This window comes from Saimiri boliviensis, chromosome 10 (assembly GCF_048565385.1).
Source record: "Saimiri boliviensis isolate mSaiBol1 chromosome 10, mSaiBol1.pri, whole genome shotgun sequence".
Lineage (NCBI taxonomy): Eukaryota > Metazoa > Chordata > Mammalia > Primates > Cebidae > Saimiri > Saimiri boliviensis.
The window spans coordinates 18850345-18870599 of NC_133458.1; the positions used below are offsets into that span (position 1 = coordinate 18850345).

General features: G+C 45.1%; 1 protein-coding gene across 4 annotated transcripts in view; it reads left to right on the forward strand.

Annotated features, from left to right (window-relative positions):
• The window catches only part of ATP6V0A4 (ATPase H+ transporting V0 subunit a4), a 98821-nt gene that overhangs the window by 34118 nt on the left and 44448 nt on the right, over positions 1–20255 (forward strand). For all 4 annotated transcript variants that reach the window (XM_074379021.1, XM_010340368.3, XM_003929749.4 and 1 more), the window contains 7 exons: positions 78–172; positions 6492–6617; positions 7070–7164; positions 9304–9430; positions 14098–14180; positions 14837–14930; positions 17696–17908. In XM_074379021.1, coding sequence (XP_074235122.1) covers positions 78–172; positions 6492–6617; positions 7070–7164; positions 9304–9430; positions 14098–14180; positions 14837–14930; positions 17696–17908 — 833 coding nt within the window. The remainder of the gene's footprint in view (positions 1–77; positions 173–6491; positions 6618–7069; positions 7165–9303; positions 9431–14097; positions 14181–14836; positions 14931–17695; positions 17909–20255) is intronic.

The window sequence follows — 20255 nt, forward strand, 5'->3', positions numbered from 1 at the left end:
CATCTTGCTTGAACTCGTTTCTTAGTCATGAGGAAACACAGTCACCTTGGGGTTTCTGGTGGGTTTTCATTCCTCAGGTTTTCTGGAAGATGAGATGCAAAATGAGATTGCCGTTCAGTTGCCTGAGAAATGCCCACTGACCCCGCTCCCACGGGAAATGATTACCCTGGAGGTAAGTTCTTCTCCACTTTGCTGGCCTCCCAAGCTCAGGACAGTCATGAAGCCTGTCTCCTGGAAAGCTCTGAGAGCCGCTCGCAGGTCCCGTGCCTGGTTGCTGAAGGCACGGAGGTGGCAGGCTTGCATGACTGTCCTCTTCTCAGGGTTATGGCCCCAGGAAAATCCCAGGGTGCAGTTTTTAAGTCTGGAGAGAGCGGTTTTCCTTTCTCAGCATATCCTGAAGGAAGCTTAGCCCACTTTGAGGAGTGATTGCTTTTGTGGGCTTATGATTCTTACAGGCAGTGGAGTCATCTATGGGGTCCTGCTGAATGGGCTGACTATGGGCTTAATGGATGTTTTCTCATTCTCTGTCTGGGGAAGCAGCTGATGAGTTGGACCCATTCTAGATGGAGGCTGCTCCTCTGATTGGCTTCTGTAGGTCAACTGGGAGAAGATTTCCGTTTTCAAGGACATTTCAACTGCTGGGGCTCCCCCTCTTTCCTTTCCCTCTCTGTTTCCTTCCCCTCCGTCTTTTCTAGAACACTGAACACTGGCTGGGCATGGTGGCTCACCTCTGTAATCCCACCACTTTGCCGGGCGCGGTGGCTCAAGCCTGTAATCCCAGCACTTTGGGAAGCCGAGGCGGGTGGATCACGAGGTCAAGAGATCGAGACCAACCTGGTCAACATGGTGAAACCCCGTCTCTACTAAAAATACAAAAAATTAGCTGGGCATGGTGGCACGTGCCTGTAATCCCAGCTACTCAGGAGGCTGAGGCAGGAGAATTGCCTGAACCCAGGAGGCGGAGGTTGCGATGAGCCGAGATCGCGCCATTGCCACTCCAGCCTGGGTAACAAGAGCAAAACTCTGTCTCAAAAAAAAAAAAAAAAAAAAAAATCCCACCACTTTAGGAGGCCGGGGCAGGCAGATCACAAGGTCAGGAGTTCCAAACCTGCCTGGCTAACATAGTGAAACCCCATCTCTACTAAATGTATAAAAAATAGCCGGGCATGGTGGCAGGTGCCTGTAATCCCAGTTGCTTGGGAGGCTGAGGCACAAAACTCACTTGAATCAAGGAGGCAGAGGTTGCAGTGAGCTGAGATCACGCCACTGCACTCCAGCCTGGGTGACAGAGAGAGACGCTGTCTAAAAAACAAACAGACAAAAAGCACTGAATACCTGCCATGTGCAAGGTACTTTAGAGAGAAATAAACATGACTATGCCCTCCAAGGGCTTGTAGAGCAGATGGTGGGGACAGGAATGAGGGGCAGGGCTGAGAGACGAAGTAAAGAGGTAGGCAGAGCCAGACCGTGGAGGACCCTGGGGGGCTTAATTTAAAAAGTAGCTATTTTATCCTCAGCGGTGGAACGGCTTATTCAGGGTATGGGCAGGTAGGCAAGTCTTCACCAAGCTGAGCCTTTTCTCTGGCTGGGATTTTTTTTTCTTTGAAGATAACTTCAAATTCTTAAAAAATTTAAAGCCATCAGCAGTATAAATTTTGATACTCACATCAAAATATTAGATTGCCATCTTCTAGAAAATATTTTGGACCTTGTCATATTTCTTTTGAGATGGAGTCTTGCTCTGTTGCCCAGGCTGGAGTGCAGTGGTGTGATCTTGGCTCACTGCACCCTCTGCCTCCTGGGCTCAAGCGATTCTCCTGCCTTAGCCTCCCAAGTAGCTGGGATTATGGGCACATGCCACCACACCCAGTTAATTTTTGTATTTTTAGTAGAGATAGGGTTTCACCATGTTGTCCAGGCTGGTCTTGAACTCCTGACCTCAGGGGATCCTACTGCCTTGGCCTCTCAAAGTGCTGGGATTACAGACGTGAGCCACCATGCCTGGCCTATTTATTGATTTTTACTGTATGACAAATTAAAATGGAAAAGTATGTAAAATATTTGTGTATTAATTCAATTGAAAATAACAATAAGATCTCATTACATGCTAACATGTTTTACATGAAAAATGACTCTTTTCCAAGACAAAAAACACTTTCATGAGAAGGGTGGCATTGTTGTGAATTTTTTAAGTGCTTGCCTAATAGGCACTGGTTACTCACACCTGCTTCTGCTTTAAATCTGTTGGTGATATGTTGTTTTTATTGAAATAGGGGAAGGTAATCCAGCCTTACACAGATAAGTAGTTGGAAAAGGGAGGAATATTTTCATCGACTTTTCAAATAATTGTGAATATTCTTCTCTGATACTACACTGAAACTTGACGAGCATAGAGCCTGTCTTGATTTTGTTAAACAGGTAACAAGTACTTTTGTTTTCAAATTGAGTTGGCCGTAGTACCTTTAAAAAGTAATTCATCCAACTGGGTTTAGTTTTGGCCGATTTCAACTATGCCAAGGCACACACATTTTCAAGTTTCACCACTTTAAGTTTAAAAGATTCTATTTTGACTGAATAATAACTAATAAGCTTTCCTGGGTGGGGGAAGCTAAAATTTGATTGAATGGCCCTTTTTATTTTTTACTTTTCTGTGAAATTCATTGTTTTGGTCTTTATTGTTTATCTTTTTTTTTTTTTTTTTTTTTTTTTCTGAGACGGAGTCCTGCTCTGTTGCCCAGGCTGGAGTGCAGTGGCGCAATCTCGGCTCTTTGCAGCCTCTGCCCCGGGGATTCAAGTGATTCTCCTGCCCCAGCCTCCTGAGTAGCTGGGATTACAGGCATGCCCAGCTAATGTATTTGTTCTCTTAGTAGAGATGGGGTTTTGCCCTGTTGGCCAGGCTGATTATTTTCAACCTCAGAGTGAGACCCTGTCTCAAAACAAAAACAAAAAACACCAGCATAAAATTAGGAGAGTATTATCTTTTATCATTCATTGTTGACTGGGATTGATTTGTTGGTTGATTGATGCAACTAACCTGCAGTTAGCTGTGCTCCCCCAGCGTTGCTAGAGAGTCTAATCCTTTGGCAAGATACACCAATGGCTCTGGGTCCCTGCCTCGTCAGTTTCTAAAGCGCCTTTTATAACAGTCCTAGAGGAAATACTAATTCAGGAGGAAGAAAAAAAAAGAGCCATCCCAGCAGAAACTGCCCTGACTTTTCCTTGTTTTCAGGTGTTACTCTCATGCAGCTCTATTTTTATATGATTACATATCCATTATGTACGGTAATGGCAGCATTATTTTTTGGTATCATTAAGTGGAGAGAGGAAATTATTAGGAAATGGAGATTTACTTCCCCCTCCAACTTTGTGTCATTATATCGAGGGTTCAAAACTCAGGATAATGGCTGGCTCTGTGAGGGGACAGAACGGAGTGTAACTGAAGCTGGTTGATGGGTGGATGCGATTTGTTCTGCTAGTGTGTGTTTGAAATTTTCCATAGTAATTCAATTTTGTCTAATCCTAAGCATTTCAGGGGGAGCTAACATTTACAGGATTATCATTTTTTATTGTTATTAAAAAAAATCTCTTTATGCCAGGCATGGGGGCTCAGGCCTGTAATCCCAGCACTTTGGGAGGCTGAGGCCAGTGGGTCACTTGAGGTCAGGATTTCAAGAGTAGCCTGGCCAACATGGTGAAACTCCATCTCTACGAAAAATACAAAAAAATTAGCTGGGCCTAGTGGTGCACACCTGTAATCCAAGCTACTTGGGAGGCTGAGGCAGGAGAATCGTTTGAACCTGGGAGGCAGAGGTTGCAGTGAGCCACGATTGTGCCATGGCACTCTCGCCTGGATGACGGAGACTGTCTGAAAAAAACCGAAAAACAAAAAACAAAAAAACTCTGTTAACAGTATCTCTTAGATGTCTTAGATGGACTAAAAACTATCTAGCATGATGATCTCTTTAGGAGATGACCTTACTCCATTTCCATTTATTGTGATTGCTGATTCACTGGCTTCTTGGGCTATCATTCCTTTTGTTTCTTACGACCCTTCCCTTTCCTGTCTTTCTGAAATACCTGCCAGCTCTTCCCCATGACCCCTTGGTGTGCAAGCTACAGATGACAGTTACACTTGACACCTCAAGACACATAGTCACTCAAGTCTTCTCATAATATCTGATGCTGGTTCAGTGATCACCCCTCTGTGGATATATGTCCTTTTTTTCCCTTTAAGGTTTTATCTTTGTTCTGTGACAACCTGCTTTTTGCCAGCTAAAACGAACTCTCTCTTTTTCTCAGACTAAAAGCTGCTCAGGCTTTATGTTAGCTCCTTGAGCTGGACAGACTCCATCTTAGCTTCTTCATTTTAGTTATTTTCCCACCATTAAGTATGTAACTGTGGTATGTAGCTGGGGCAGGCTGACACTGGGCACCTCCAGGAATGCATTTGTTGATAACAGGCCGAGTTAAGTGGTACCAGCAGAGCCCGGGAATGCAGATGCCGTCGAGCGCCCAGAGCCCCCATTATCTGTAAGTTGTACGTCTTTCATGACAGCGTTACCCCTCGCACCTGGCACTGTTTTATTTCTCATGTACCAGTTTATCTTTTAACTTTTTTGCTTACTCTGCTTTTGTGAAAAATTTGCTTCAGCTAGGCTCCCCCCACTTCCCTTCAAAACTAGGGTATAAAAGACCACCTAACTTTTTCTTAGGGTCCGAGAGAATTTGGGGCGTTAGCCACCTCTCGGTTACTGGCATAATAAAGGACTCATAATTCAGTCTCAGAGTGTGGCGCATTCCTTGACTCGCTCGAGTATAACGGTTCTGTAGTTTCACTCCTGTGTGTTTCAGTGTGGATTTGTTATTGTTTCCATTAAACATTAAATTGAATTAGTAGAATTTGTGTGTGTGTGTGTGATGGAGTTTTGCTCTGTCACCCAGGCTGGAGTGCAGTGGCACGGTCTTGGCTCACTGCAACTTCCACCTCCCAGGTTCAAGCGATTCTCCTGCCTCACCCTCCTGAGTGGCTGGGATTATAGGCGTGTACCAGTATGCTCAGCTAATTTTTGTATTTTTAGTAGATTTGGGGTTTCACCGTGTTGGTCAGGCTGGTCTCGAATTCCTGATCTCGTGATCTACCCACCTCGGCCTCCCAAATAAATTAGTAGAATTTTTCTTCTTTTTATACCTGTAAGGTATAAAACATAAGGATCAGCAAATACCATGTGTCTGTCGCCCTGTGTAAGGTAACAGTACCCACAGGGACACTCATGGAAACCTGGGTGCCCTTCCTCACTCTTCTTCATCTCCTTTCCCCTTTTCCCTTTGAGATCATCATTGTCCTAATTTTTGTATTTTTCTTTATTTGTAGTTTTATTACATATTTATTTTTCTAAATAACATATGGTATAGCTTTACACATTAAAAAATTTTCTCTAAATGAAATTATATTGTTTATTCTTCTGCAACTTGCTATTTTATCATTTCATATATATATATATATTTTTTTAATTTTTTTAATTTTTGAGACTGAGTCTCAAAAAAAGCTTTGTCGCCTAGGCTGGAGTACAGTGGCACAATCTCTGCTTACTGTAACCTTTGCCTCCCAGATTCAAGCAATTCTCCTGCCTCAGCTCCCCGAGTAGCCAGGACTATAGGCATGCACCACTGCCTGGCTAATTTCTGTATTTTTAAGAGATGGGGTTTTACCATGTTGGCTAGGCTGGTCTTGAACTCCTAACCTCAAGTGATCCCTTTGCCTCAGCCTCCCAAAGTGCTGGGATTACAGGCTGAACCACCACGCCCGGCCCCTCATTTTCTGTTTTAAGACTCCATATTGGTTTATGTTTCTGAAGTTATTTTTATTTTTATATTTATTATTATAATTATTATTATTATTTGAGATGAGTCTTGCTCTGTCACCCAGGCTGGAGTGCAGTGGTACAGTCTCAGCTCACTGCAGCCTCTGCCTCCTGGGTTCAAGCAATTCTCCTGTCTCAGCCTCCCGAGTAGCTGGGACTACAGGCACATACCACCATGCCTGGCTGATTTTTCTATTTTTAGTAGAGATGGGGTTTCATCACTTTGGCCAGGCTGGTCTCGACTTCTGACCTCAAATGATCTGTGCACCTCAGCCTCCCAAAGTGCTGAGATTTCGGATGTGAGCCACCGTGCCTGGCCTGGCCTAGTGTTTTAAATGAGGAGAGGTGTGATTTGCCAAAATGTCTTGACTTCTCCATGAAGTGGCCATCCACTCCTCCAAGTACTTCCTACCTCTCATATGGCGATGGAATTCCTAAGAGAGCGTGCACGTGTGTGTGTGTTTGTGTGTGTGTGTGTGTGTGTGTGTATGTCTGTGTGTGTGTGTCTTAGGGTCTGCAATCATGTTATGTGCTGATTCCTTTGATTTTTTTGTCATCTGTTGTGGGTAATGTATGTTAGGAATGTCATAGCACTTTCTGCTGGCTTACCTTCTTTTCCTTCCGGCACAGACTGTTCTAGAAAAACTGGAAGGAGAGTTACAGGAAGCCAACCAGAACCAGCAGGCTTTGAAAAAAAGCTTCCTAGAACTGACGGAACTGAAATACCTCCTGAAGAAAACCCAGGACTTCTTTGAGGTGGTCATGTGGTGATGATTACTAAAGGGGCTGTTCCTCAGAACCTCAGATTTCCATTTTGGAAACTGGCTGGCCTGGGATCTGAGTAAATCGCTCTGTTTCTGTTCCATGGCTGGGCTATTGGTAAGGGCGGGAGAGTATTTTGGGTGGAATAATTGTAGTGCCGGTTGAATTGAAGGCAAAAATATAATGGTGCTCAGTAAAATGTATGTGCTTAAAATGTCAGAACCAAGCCCAGCAGTTGGTTTGAGAAGTTTTAGGGTTTTGGTAGGAAGAGATCAGGGAAGCTTTTTGATCAGGCCAGGAGCACTCTGTTTTCTGACTTTTGTTAAATTTTTGTGGAAAATTAAAGCTTCACTTCACTAAAACCAGACGAAATCTTGAGGTGTGGGTGCCTTTTGAGTCTCCCTAAATATATTTAAATGAGAAAATCATAGTGCTTTGACTTTCAGACGGAAACCAATTTAGCTGATGATTTCTTTACTGAGGACACTTCCGGCCTCCTGGAGTTGAAAGCGATGCCTGCATATATGACTGGAAAGTTGGGGTTAGTGTAACTCCTCTATGTAGATGGGTCCCTGGTCCTGGTGTGTGATTTCTGAGTGAGTGAGTGAATGAATGAGGGAACAAATAGCTGCTGGAATGGGGACTGTTTCCTATGGATGCAAAGCCTTTGCTGAGAAATAGACCCACATGTAACTTACTAGGTTGGTGGAGTTGGAAATGGTGTTAGTTTCTTGTTAGTGGTGATGCTAGCCTTCTTGAGCCTGAAGACTGAAATGTTTATATTGCCCCCACATGGGAAGCTGTGGGGCCCATTGTTGAGATGGTTATCACAACTCTTCCCTGGCGTTGGAACAAGGCTATGGGGACATATGTTTTTCCTTTCTCTTTAAAATACTATTTTGGGGGCCGGATGTGGTGGCTCATACCTGTAATCCCAGCATTTTAGGAGGCTGAGGTAGGTGGATCGCTTGAGGTCAGAAGTTTGAGACCGACCTGGCTAACATGGTGAAACCCCATCTCTACTAAAAATACAAAATTAGCTGGGCATGGTCACATGCGCTTGTAATCCCAGTTACTCAGAAAGCTGAGGCAGGAGAATTGCTTGAACCCAGGAGGAAGAGGTCGCAGTGAGCCAAGATTATGCCGCTGCACTCCAACCTGGGTGATCGAGTGAGACTCCAGCTCAAGATAATAAAATAAAATATTACTTGGAGTTTGAATTTTTATTTTATTTTATTTTTGACATGGGGTCTTGCTCTGTTGCCCAGGCTGGAGTATAGAGGTGCCATCATAGCCCACTGCAGTCTTGACCTCCCAGGCTCAAGTGATCTTCCTGCCTCAGCCTCACGAGTAGCTGGACCACAGGCACTCACCATGATGCCAGGCTACTTTTTAAAAACTGTTTAGTAGAGATGAGGCCTCGCTGTGTTGCCTGGGATACATTTTTAAATGTAATTAGAAATGGAAGCCAGATTTGGTAGCATGCTTATAATCCCAGCACTGTGGGAAGCTGAGGCAGGAGGATCACTTGAGGTCAGGAGTTTGAGACCAGCCTGGACAAAATAGCAAGACTCTGTGTCTACAAAAAAATTCTTTAATTAAAAAAAAAAAAAGAAATGGGATAGTTATGCAGTCAAGTTATTTCCAAGAAGCAGTAATATGATGTGTGATAGCCATGAAAATAACGTGGTGATTCAAAATGGTGGAATTTTGTTCAGTGTCTAAGTGAAATTGATGCATCTGAAAGCATTTCTGAAAGTTATGAGTTTGGGATTTATGGTATTTGTTCAATAATTATATGAGGGCCTGATATTTGAGGCACTAGGCATTAAATTTGAATTAAAAATAAAAATAATGTTTATTGGAAATATTTGATCAGAAGGTAAAGCAGGATCAATGTACATTTAAAGTAATAAGCCAGTGAAAGCCACTGGCTAACATGAGAAGTTTGGGTCAGCAGTTAGCTATATAATTGGATAATGGGAAAAGCAGAGATATATAGACATCAGTGTATGTTTCCCTCTTAGTATTAAAATATTTTTGGGAAAATGCATAGAGACCACTGTTGAATGTTTGCTACTGTTAGCTATGAATGGTCTATCATATTCTTTTTCTTCTGAAATGGAGTTTCATTCTTTTGCCCAGGCCGGAGTGCCATGGTGCAATCTTGGCGCACTGCAATCTCTGCTTCAAGGGTTCAAGTGATTCTCCTGCCTCAGCCTCCTGAGTAGCTGGGATTACAGGCGCTCACCACTACGCCTGGCTAATTTTGTATTTTTAGTAGAGACAGGGTTTCACCATATTGGCCAGGCTGGTCTCAAACTCCTCATCTTAGGCGATCTGCCCACCATGGCCTTCCAAAGTGCTGGGATTACAGGTGTGAGCCACCATGCCTGGCTGGTCTATCATATTCTCAGCTGCACTTAGTGAAGATATAGTATTGGAATGATTAAGGAAATTTCAAGATAGCAAAGAAAACAAAAGGTCAAAGGGATGTGGGGCAAGCCGGGGCTGGATGCAGGGTGGCCTTGGGACCCCTGTCGGTAGAGCTGTGTCGGGGTCCCTCTGCTCACAGACTGAATGGCCCTTCCTTTCACGGTCCGTCTTCACATCCTGCAGGGCCTTCTCTCTGCACCCCAATCCCTGTATCTCATGAATGCCTTTCCTTCTGGCTCCCTAGGTTCATAGCCGGTGTGATCAACAGGGAGAGGATGGCTTCCTTTGAGCGGTTGCTGTGGCGAGTTTGCCGAGGAAACATCTTCTTGAAGTTCAGTGAGATGGACACCCCTCTGGAGGATCCTGTCACGGTGGGAACCTCGGGCTGTGAGAACTTTCTCTGAGGCTTCCATAGCCCTCACTAGAAGCACTTTGTTCTCCCAAAACATGGAGTCTTTAGTTTGATGAGACTAATATATATTTTCTTTCTCCTTTCTTTTCTTTCCTTTTACTTTGTTCCTTTTTAAAAATATATCTTTTAGCTGGGTGTGGTGGTTCATGCCTGTAATCGTAGCACTTTGGGAGACTAAGATGGGTGGATCACCTGAGGTCAGGAGTTCGAGACCAGCCTGGCCAACATGGTAAAACCCCATCTCTACTAAAAATACAAAAATTAGCTGGGCATGGTGGTGCATGCCTGTAATCCCAGCTACTCAGGAGGCTGAGGCAGGAGAATCACTTGAATCTGGGAGGTGGAGGTTGCAGTGAGCCGACATTGTGCCACTGCACTCCAGCCCGTGCAACGGGAGCGAGGCTCCATCTCAAATATATATATATATATAGTATTTGAAATGTCAGTTTCAAGAACTGATTCTTGTCAATACCTTATAATTGGTTCATTCTTCCCAGAGACATAGCTATACTTTTCTCTAGATCTTAGTTATGCTAGTACTATCCCAGGTGGCAGCTGTGTCTTTAAGATCTGAGAACTGATTAAGGTCAGCTTCTCAAGCTTCAATGTGCATGCCAGCATAGAGGTAACTTGGGGATCTTGTTAAAATGCAAAAATTCCAGGCCAGGCATGGTGGCTCCTGCCTGTAATCCCAGCACTTTGAGAGACCAAGGCAAGAGGATCATTTGAGGTCAGGGGGTTGAGACCAGCCTGGGCAACACAGGAAGACACCATCTGTACAAAAAATGTAAACAGTTAACCTGGTTTGGTGGCACACACCTGTAGTGTCAGCTACTTAGGAGGCTGAGGTGGAAGGACAGCTTGAACCCAGGAGGTCAAGGCTGCAGTGAGTGATGATCACGACACTACGCTCCAACCTAGCCAACACAGTGAGATCTTTTCTGCCCCCCTCAAAAAAAAGCCAGGCACAGTGGCTTGTGCCTGTAATCCCAGCACTTTGGGAGGCTGAGGTGGGTGGATCACCTGAGGTCTGGAGTTCAAGACCATCCTGGCCAACGTGGTGAAATCTTGTCTCTACTAAAAATACAAAAATTAGCCGGGCGTGGTGGCTCACACCTGTAGTCCCAGCTACTTGGGAGGCTGAGGCAGCAGAATAGCTTGAACCCGAGACACGTAGGTTGCATTGAGCCGAGATTGCACCATTGCACTCCAGCCTGAGCCACAGAGTGAGACTCCCTCAAAAAAAAAAAAAAAAAAAAGCAAATTCTGATTGAGTGGGTCTGTGTGGGGCCTGAGACTCTGCAGTTCTTGCAACTCCCAGAGAACACTGATGATATATTTGCTAATAGATTCCACACTTCAAACAACAAGGCTTCGAGGGGCTGGTCCCTGAGTGCCATACGATTGTTGCTGTGAATTCTGGGTATTGCTGTCTCACCTTCCAGTTTGCATTTAATCCACTTACCCTTTAATTCCAAGAAACTAGGCTTATTTCTGAGTGTCTATAATCTTTTTCAGATTAAAGACTAAAAAAATTAAATTTTTTTTTTTGTTTTGAGACAGTCTTGCTCTGTTGCCTAGGCTGGAGTGCAGTGGTGTGATCTTGGCTCATTGCAACCTCTGCCTCCCAGGTTCAAGCAATTCTCCTGCCTTAGCCTCCCAAGTAGCTGGGAGTACAGGTGTGTACCACTGCACCCAGCTAATTTTTGTATTTTTAGTAAAGATGGGGTTTCACTATATTGGCCAGGCTGGTCTTGAACTCCTGACCTCATGATCCACCTGCTTCAGCCTCCCAAAGTGCTGGGATTACAGGCGTGAGCCACAACACCTGGCCTAAAAAAAATTAATGAAAAACAACAAAATTCATTTTGATGAAAAACAACTTTAAAATAAATGAAATTTAAAATAAGAAAGATTGTGAAAAAAATGAGAAACCCCATCATCAATTTAATGTCTTTATTTTTATTTTGGCTCTTGTACTATTTTTCTCTGGGGCCATAGACAGGTATAATTTTATATGATTGTAGTATACATGGAAATTTTTTTTTTTTTTTTTTGAGATGGAGTTTCGCTCTTGTTACCCAGGCTGGAGTGCAATGGCGCGATCTCGGCTCACCGCAACCTCCGCCTCCTGGGTTCAGGCAATTCTCCTGCCTCAGCCTCCTGAGTAGCTGGGATTACAGGCACGTGCCACCATGCCCGGCTGATTTTTTGTATTTTTAGGTAGAGACGGGGTTTCACCATGTTGACCAGGATGGTCTCAATCTCTTGACCTCATGATCCACCTGCCTCAGCCTCCCGAGTAGCTGGGATTACAGGCATGAGCCACCACACCTGGCTAATTTTGTATTTTTAGTAGAGACAGGGTTTCACCATGTTGGTCAGGCTGGTCTTGAACTCCTGACCTTCGGTAATCCACCTGCCTCAGCCTTCCAAAGTGCTGGGATTACAGGCTTGAGCCACTGCGCCTGGCCAGAAATTTTTTTCCCTCTTTTTTTTTTTTTTTTTAACCTAATATGAGATCCCTCCCCATATTACTATGCATCTCTTGTAAAGATTATTTTTAAAATTTGACATTGAATCATCACTTTTCTTTTTTTTTTTTAAGAATATATTTTTTATTATTTTATTATTTTTATTTTTATTTTTTTTTTTGAGACGGAGTTTCGCTCTTGTTACCCAGGCTGGAGTGCAATGGCGCAATCTCGGCTCACCGCAACCTCCGCCTCCTGGGTTCAGGCAATTCTCCTGCCTCAGCCTCCTAAGTAGCTGGGATTACAGGCACGTGCCACCATGCCCGGCTAGGTTTTTTTTGTATTTTTAGTAGAGACGGGGTTTCACCATGTTGACCAGGATGGTCTCGATCTCTCGACCTCGTGATCCACCCGCCTCGGCCTCCCAAAGTACTGGGATTACAGGCTTGAGCCACCGTGCCCGGCCGAATCATCACTTTTCATAATCCTGTTCTGACATGTAACAGTCATGGTGGGAGAGAAAGCATAAGCATCTAGAAAAAGACAAGCATGGACGCTGAAGGCCACCAAATGGAAATCATGAGATTAGAACAGATTCCTGATTCTGGTGGATCAGAAGAAAAGAAAACCCAAGAGATTCAGAGAAGGACCAGGGTAGACTCTATGGGCAAAGAAAGCTTTTGGATCCGTATGTGGTGGCTCACACCTGTAATCCCAGCACTTTGGAAGGCTGAGGCGGGTGGATTACCGGAGGTCGGGAGTTCAAGACCAGCCTGCTCCCGTAGGCAACTGTTAAAGAGAGGATTTGTTTTGATAATATTTTAAGGGATGCCTCATGTTTCCACTGAGTTGCTGTGATATTAACCACGTATTTTAGACACCTTATTTCTCATTTTCTCCAGAATGTAGACACCATTATGAGCATCTTTATGCATGTGGATTTTTATTTGCTTTTGAATTACTTCCATAATAAACAAATTCAAGGAAAATAGGATTGCTGGCTCAAAGGGTGTGTGCCTTTTAATGACACATGATGGCTCCTGACAAATGGCCTTTCAGTGATTTTTCTGATTCCACTGCCTTGAGTAGTATGTGATGAGTCTACTGGATTTGTTACAGCTTTTCCAGCAGCGGGTTTTGTTTTTGTTTTTTGTTTTTTGGTTTTTTTTTTTTTTTTTTGAGATAGGATCTCACTCTGTCACCCAAGCTGGAGTATAGTGATATGCTCACTGCAGCCTTGACTTTCTGGGCTCAAGCAATCCTCCCACCTCAGCCTCCCTGGTAGCTGGGACCACAGGTGTGAACCACCACACTCGACTAATTTTTGTATTTTTTGCAGAGATGGGGTTTTACCATGTTGCCCAGGCTGGTCTTGAACTCCTGGGCTCAAGCAATCCACCCACCTCGCCTCCCAAAGTGCTGAGATTACAGGTGTGAGCTACTGCACCTGGCCTGAGTTTTGTAATTTTACCTTTACCCCCTCAAACTAAATAAGAGTGAAAGAGTGCATTGTTTCGGTTCATATTTCTCTGCTTACAGTGAGTTAAACATTTGCATGTATGCTTGTGGAACACAGCTTCCTTTCTTGTGAATTGTCCAACTTGGACTTGACAGGTGCGATGTAAGCAGCAATCTTATGGCACACAAGCAACTGTGAGTCAAAAAATCTGAGCAACTGTATGTATGAGTCAAAACCTGGGCATGGCTTTACCTTTGTTAAATATCAAACACCTACTCATCCCCAAAATGTCAGTGTTGTGTGTTAATTAACTCCAGTGAGCCAGTGTATCAGCCAGCTAGCTTCACTTCAAGCCTTGCAATCTTCTCTTCTGAATGTTTTCTTGTTTATTGTCACATCTCTTAAGTGCGGGGCTTAGAGCTGAATATAAGGTCTGGTTGTGGTCCAAACAGCATAGCGAACAGGGAGCCTCTCACCTTAAGGCTGCATCAGCCTCTGTGAAGTTCTGGACCACCTTGCTCTCAGCTGTGAGCCATGAATTTAGATAAACTGGGGAAAGTTACGGTTTCCCAATTTTAAATGTATGAGTTTTGTAAGCCTAAAAACAGGACTTTACATTTCTCTCTATTACGTTTTAACCAGAAAGAACCCCCCAACTCACTTTTTTTTTTAAAACTTATTCTGATTTTCCAGAAAGAAGAAATTCAGAAGAACATATTCATCATATTTTATCAAGGAGAGCAGCTCAGGCAGAAAATCAAGAAGATCTGTGATGGGTAAGAGGGAGTGAATGGCTCTTTCTTCAGTGATCTGGGCCAGGTAAAGAGATGTGCAATGCCAAATGCACATGACCGTGGCTTCTAGAGGTCAGTAACTTTCTCACATAAAAGTCAGCCCCAGCTGATTTGTCATAGTTGTGAGAATATGAATAGGGAGAACTTGAATACGCAAAATGTGAGGGTAACTAAAAGTGGACACGGTCCCCCTTTCGTTTTATTCCATCTTAGACTCTTCTTCAGCTGCTGAAGAGTAAGCCAACTGCGTGGCTGTTGCTTCTGATTTTATAGAATCATGTTACATGTAGCTCCACAGAAGCAGAAGAGTCTCAGTGCAGAGGATATTAATACATTAATAGATTCTAAAAGGAACAGGCAAGTCCAGCCTGCAGTCTTATTTACCTGACAACTCGCAGATCTTATGGTTTGAATGAAGCTCATTCATGTAACAGAACTGCAGGCTCAATTCACAGCACAAGTGATGTCCTGGGAACACTTAGGACTGGGACTCCTTTTCCAGTGGCCAAAGATGCAGTTATTCTGGGATAGGCTGGTCCTTTAACCAGAGTCAGCAAATAATGTTTTAGCAGAAGAGGGGGTGCAGAATGCTCTGTAGCGAGAACCCACCTGTGTCCCTTGGAATATATTAAACACAGATTTCGAGCCACAGTCTACCCTTGCCCGGAGCCTGCTGTGGAGCGCAGAGAGATGTTGGAGAGCGTCAACGTGAGGCTGGAAGATTTAATTACCGTGAGTGAAGGGTTCGGGCTCCTGATCCGAAGGGGGCTGCCGCCTCTGCTGTTTCCATACAAGCCCTGCCCCCAGCGGCTCTTGCTGGGAGTCCCGCTGGAATATTCGCTATGCATTCTGGCTGTGGCTGTGGAAGGTTTCACAACTGGGAAACTGTTAGATGAGCTAGAGGGGATGACGGTACAGGTTAAGAATGTTTTGCCCAGGCTCAGAATTGACCACAGCCCTAGTCAGCCTTTGGGTGGCCACTCCGATCTGATAAAAGCCACCCTTTATTTCCAGCCTCAGCCTAGACTAAATCTATGATACAACCACCCAGCCAATTAAGTTGAACAACCAGTATAACTGATTCTTTTCCCACTGAATTGCCCCACTGTTTAAGCTGACTGATTAATTCTGTAAAAACAGTGAGTCTAGTTTCACCGTGTGAATGTTCATTCATCCCAAACTCAATTCCTTTATAAAGTATATCACCATCCAGGGTGACACTCAACACATTTATGATCAGAATGCTCTCTTCAATCACAGCAGCTTTGAAAGTGATCACTGAAAAAAGCTGGGCCTCCCTCAGCTGGAAAGTTCTCATCAGTGCTAGAGTGCAGTAGAACTTTCGGTTCTGATGAAAGGGTCACGTGGCCTTTGCTGTCCAACGTTGCAGTCACGAGCCACATGTGGTTACTGAGCCCTTGAAACATGGCTGGTGCCACTAAGTCTTTGAGTTTTTATTTTTATTTAATTTTAATTCAATTTACATTTTAGGGCTGGGTGTGGTGGCTTATACCTGTAATCCCAGCACTTTGGGAGGCCGAGGTGGGTGGATCACCAGAGGTCAGGAGTTCAAGACCAGCCTGGCCAACATGGTGAATTATTTTTACTAAAAATAAAAACATTAGCCAGATGTGGTGGCAGACACCTGTAGTCTAGTCCCAGCTACTCAGGAGGCTGAGGCGAGAGACTTGCTTGAACCCAGGAGACAAAGGTTGCAGTGAGCCAGTTGTGCCACTGCACTCCAGCCTGTGCAACAAAGTGAGACTCCATCTCAATATAAAATAACATAAAAGGAAATAAAATTAAAATGTAGTAGCTGCATGTGGCTATGGTAGAAGTCAACAGTTTTAGATGCTCGGCAATATGTGAAGAAATTAGGTGTGTGTATCTTTCAAAACTCTCAGGCTAGCACGGAGGGTTTTCCAGAAAAATCTGTGTTTAATTTTTTTAATCCTCTCTATTCCTTGTTTGTCACTTGTCAAGAGGACTGTTTCCCCTGAAGCCATTATCCTTGAAATCCTTTTCCCCCAATACTCCATGTTTGATTTTATGAAAACTTCATGAGAATAGGAAAGAAATTCTGCTAAACGCAGGCTTAGATTTACTATGACTTGGCCGGGCGCGGTGGCTCAAGCCTGTAATCCCAGCACTTTGGGAGGCCGAGGCGGGTGGATCACGAGGTCAAGAGATCGAGACCATCCTGGTCAACATGGTGAAACCCCGTCTCTACTAAAAATACAAAAAATTAGCTGGGCATGGTGGCGCTTGCCTGTAATCCCAGCTACTCAGGAGGCTGAGGCAGGAGAATTGCTTGAACCCAGGAGGCAGAGGTTGCGGTGAGCCGAGATCGCGCCATTGCACTCCAGCCTGGGTAACAAGAGCGAAACTCCGTCTCAAAAAAAAAAAAAAAAAAAAAAAAGATTTACTATGACTTGGTTGCTGCTGTGTCGGTGGGTTCAGGTGATCCCAGCTGAGTGGCTTCTGCAGGGACAGCTCCTCTCCTTTGGTTCAGTCTCTGCCAATGACGAATCTTAGACACTATCTGATGCTGAGACATTTGGCTTCTAAAAGTCACATCTGTGCTGAGGTGGGCTTGTCTCCTGGAAATCCCCAGGCCAGGTGGCATTATACTGCTAAGTGACAGGAGTACTGGGTTTGTGAGATGCTTTAGTGGGCCTCATGGCTCTCATTAATCTTAGAGCCACAACATGTCTCTTACAGTGTGTCTCTTACAGAGGCCACGTGTACTGAAACAGATTACCCTGTTTGTTGTATCATCAAAACATAAAAACGATTTCCATTAAATAAATTGTGTGGGCCAAATTATCCATTCCTTCCTTCCTTCCTTCATTTACTTGTCCTTTATTGGAGGGATTATGTATATAAAGGGATGAGGTAGATGTGGTAATCTCTTGGGGTTGCTGTAAGAAATTACTGCAAGCTGGGCAGCTTAAGACAATAGGGATTTATTCTCTCGGGGTCCTGGAGGCCAGAGGTCTGAAATCAAGGTGTCAGCAGGGCCATGCTCCCTCCAAAGACAGGAAGGGAGCTCCCTCCTTGCCTCTCCCAGCTCTGGTGCTGCAGGCCATCCTCAGCATTCCTTGGCTTGTGGGCACCTCCTTCCATCTCTGCCTTCATTGTCACATGTTCTTATCAGGACAGTGGTCATATGGGATTAGGGCCCATTGGAATCCAGTATGACCTCATCTTAACCTGATTCCATCTGTAAAGACCCTCTTTCCAAAAAGGTCATATTTGCAGGTATGAGAGTTTAGGACTTCCACCTATCTTTTATTTTGACAATTCAACCCATAACAATAGGACTATGAGGAATTTAGAGGAAAAGGAAGATACAATCTCTGCCTAAGGGTTTGAGCCTCTGGTAGGGGAGATAAAGGTGCTCAGGGGAATTAAAGGTCAGGTGAGAGCCACAGGTCAAAGGAACCTGCTGTGAACAGCTCTAGGAATGTTGCCTGTGTCCTGTGCTTTTCGTGTAGGTCATAACACAAACAGAGTCTCACCGCCAGCGCCTGCTGCAGGAAGCGGCCGCCAGCTGGCACTCCTGGCTCATCAAGGTGCAGAAGATGAAGGCCGTCTACCACATCCTCAACATGTGCAACATCGACGTTACCCAGCAGTGTGTCATCGCCGAGATCTGGTTCCCAGTGGCAGATGCCGCACGTATCAAGAGGGCGCTGGAGCAAGGCATGGTGCGTGGCAGGTGAAGCCGGGAGGGTCTGATGAGTCAGTCCCTCTGTTGGGCTCTCAGAGGGTGTCGGCATCATGGGTCACATGAACTTCTCAAGTGACTTGCTGGTAGGATTGTTTTCATCATCATTGTGTCTTCAGTTCTCAACCCAACTCTGAGCACTAGGACATAAAAGAAGCGGATCACAAGGTCAGGAGATGGAGACCATCCAGGTCAACATGGTGAAATCCCGTCTCTACTAAAAATATGACAAATTAGCCAGCCGTGGTGGTGTGCTCCTGTAGTTCCAGCTACTCGGGAGGCTGAGACAGGAGAATTGCTTGAACCCAGGAGGTGGAGGTGGCAGTGAGCCGAGATCCTGCCACTGCACACCAGCCTGGGTGACAGAGCAAGACTCCATCTCAAAAAAAAAAAAAAGAAAAAGAAAAAGAAATTCCATTGTTTTCTCAGTGTTTGACAGTTCACCATTTTTTGAACTTTTGTGAGTATATACTGAATTTTTTTTTTTTTTTTTTTTTTTTTGAGATGGAACCTCACTGCGTCACCCAGGCTGGAGTGCAGTGGCACAGTCTTGGCTTACTGCAACCTCTGCCTCCCAGGTTCAAGTGATTCTCCTGCCTCAGCCTCCCGAGCAGCTGGGATTACTGTGTTTAGTCACTCATCCTCAGAGCCCAGGGGAGAAGGACACCACACGCCATGCAGGGCCACACAGGGCTTGCCCTTGGGAATGGTGCTTGGGAGCCTGGTGAACTGGCAGAGGCAGCTCTGTAGTGAGAGAGTGAGGTGACCTTTGGTTCCTGCAGGAGGATGTGATGAGCTTGTTTGAATCATTTCACAGGGTGGCAGGAATGAAACTGATAGATTGAGGACTGCGTGGTATGCGGCTGGTTCGGCCGATGGGGAACTAGCTGGGTGGGAAGCCTGCCCTGCTGGTGACGTATCTGGTGACAGCAGGGGAATCTCATGGGATCTAAAGTGGCCCCTTCTGAGTAGGTGGCATTGATACCATGGGAAAATGGGGGGCAGGAGGAAGGGTTTTCAGGCAGAGGGGTCTGAAGGTAATCAATTCCTTGCCATAGGAATGGATTAGAAGGTGGGAACTTTTTTTTTATCTCCTTTGTACAGATAAAGAAATTCAGGCACAGAATGTAGAAGTAACCTGACCACAGTCCTATAGCCAGAAGGCAGGATTTGAATACAGAAACCGTTCTTCATACTCTCCCATGTCCCCACATCGTTCTTCATACTCTCCCATGTCCCCACATCGTGGTCCAAAAACCACCTAAATGGGGCATTTAAAAAGCATTTCGACCAAGCTGAGTAGGGCAGGGGTGCATCCCTGAGGAAGCGGTGCATGTGCGCGTTGGTGGAAGGCTGGTCAGGGAGCAGGTGGAGGGAGGCGGGGTGGAGCGGGGCCTCCTGAAGGCAGCGGAGGGTCCGTGAGCACTCGTCCAGCTGGGGTCAGGTCTCACTGGGTATGCAGATGGCAAGTGCTACTGGGTGTGCGGTGGCTGTACGGTTCCTGGACAGGGAGCACTAGGAATTGTTAAGATTCGAGTAAGTGGAGGTGGGGCGCAGTGGCTCACACCTGTAATCCCAGCACTTTGGGAGGCTGAGGCGGGCAGATCACCTGAGGTCGGGAGTTTGAGACCAGCCTGACTAATGTGGAGAAACCCATCTCTACTAAAAAATACAAAATTAGCCAGGCGTGGTGGTACATGTCTGTAATCCCAGATACCTGGGAGGCTGAGGCAGGAGACTCGCTTGAACCCACAAGGCAGAGGTTGCCGTGAGCCGAAATCACGCCATTGCACTCCGGCCTGGGCAACAAGAGCGAAACTTTGTCTCAAAAAAAAATCCCCAGAAAACAAAAAGACTCAAGTAAGTAGAACAGTTGCAGTGGCTCACCCTGTAATCCCAGCACTCTGGGAGGCTGAGGTGGGAGGATCGTTTGAGCCCAGGAGATTAAGACCAGCCTGTGCAACATAGCCATGTATAGCTGTAGTTCCCGCTACTCAGGAGGCTGAGGCAGGAGGATTGCTTGAGCCCAGGAGGTCAAGGCTGCAGTGAGCTATGATTGTGCCACTGCACTCCAGCCTGGGCAACAGAGTGAGACCCTGTCTCAGAAAAAAAAAAAAAAAAAAAGACTCAAGTGAGTGGAGAAGAGAGGTGGCTAGTGTAACATGGCCAGTTTCCATGGGGACGTGTGGGGATGGCTGAAGGTGGGAATGGGGGATTAAGGCAATATTGTTAAGTAGTCCTGATCAGAAGACTAAAGAGTTTTGATTTCATCTTTAGGGGATAGGCAGCCTTTGAAGATTTTAAAGCAGGAGTGTAACATGAGTAAA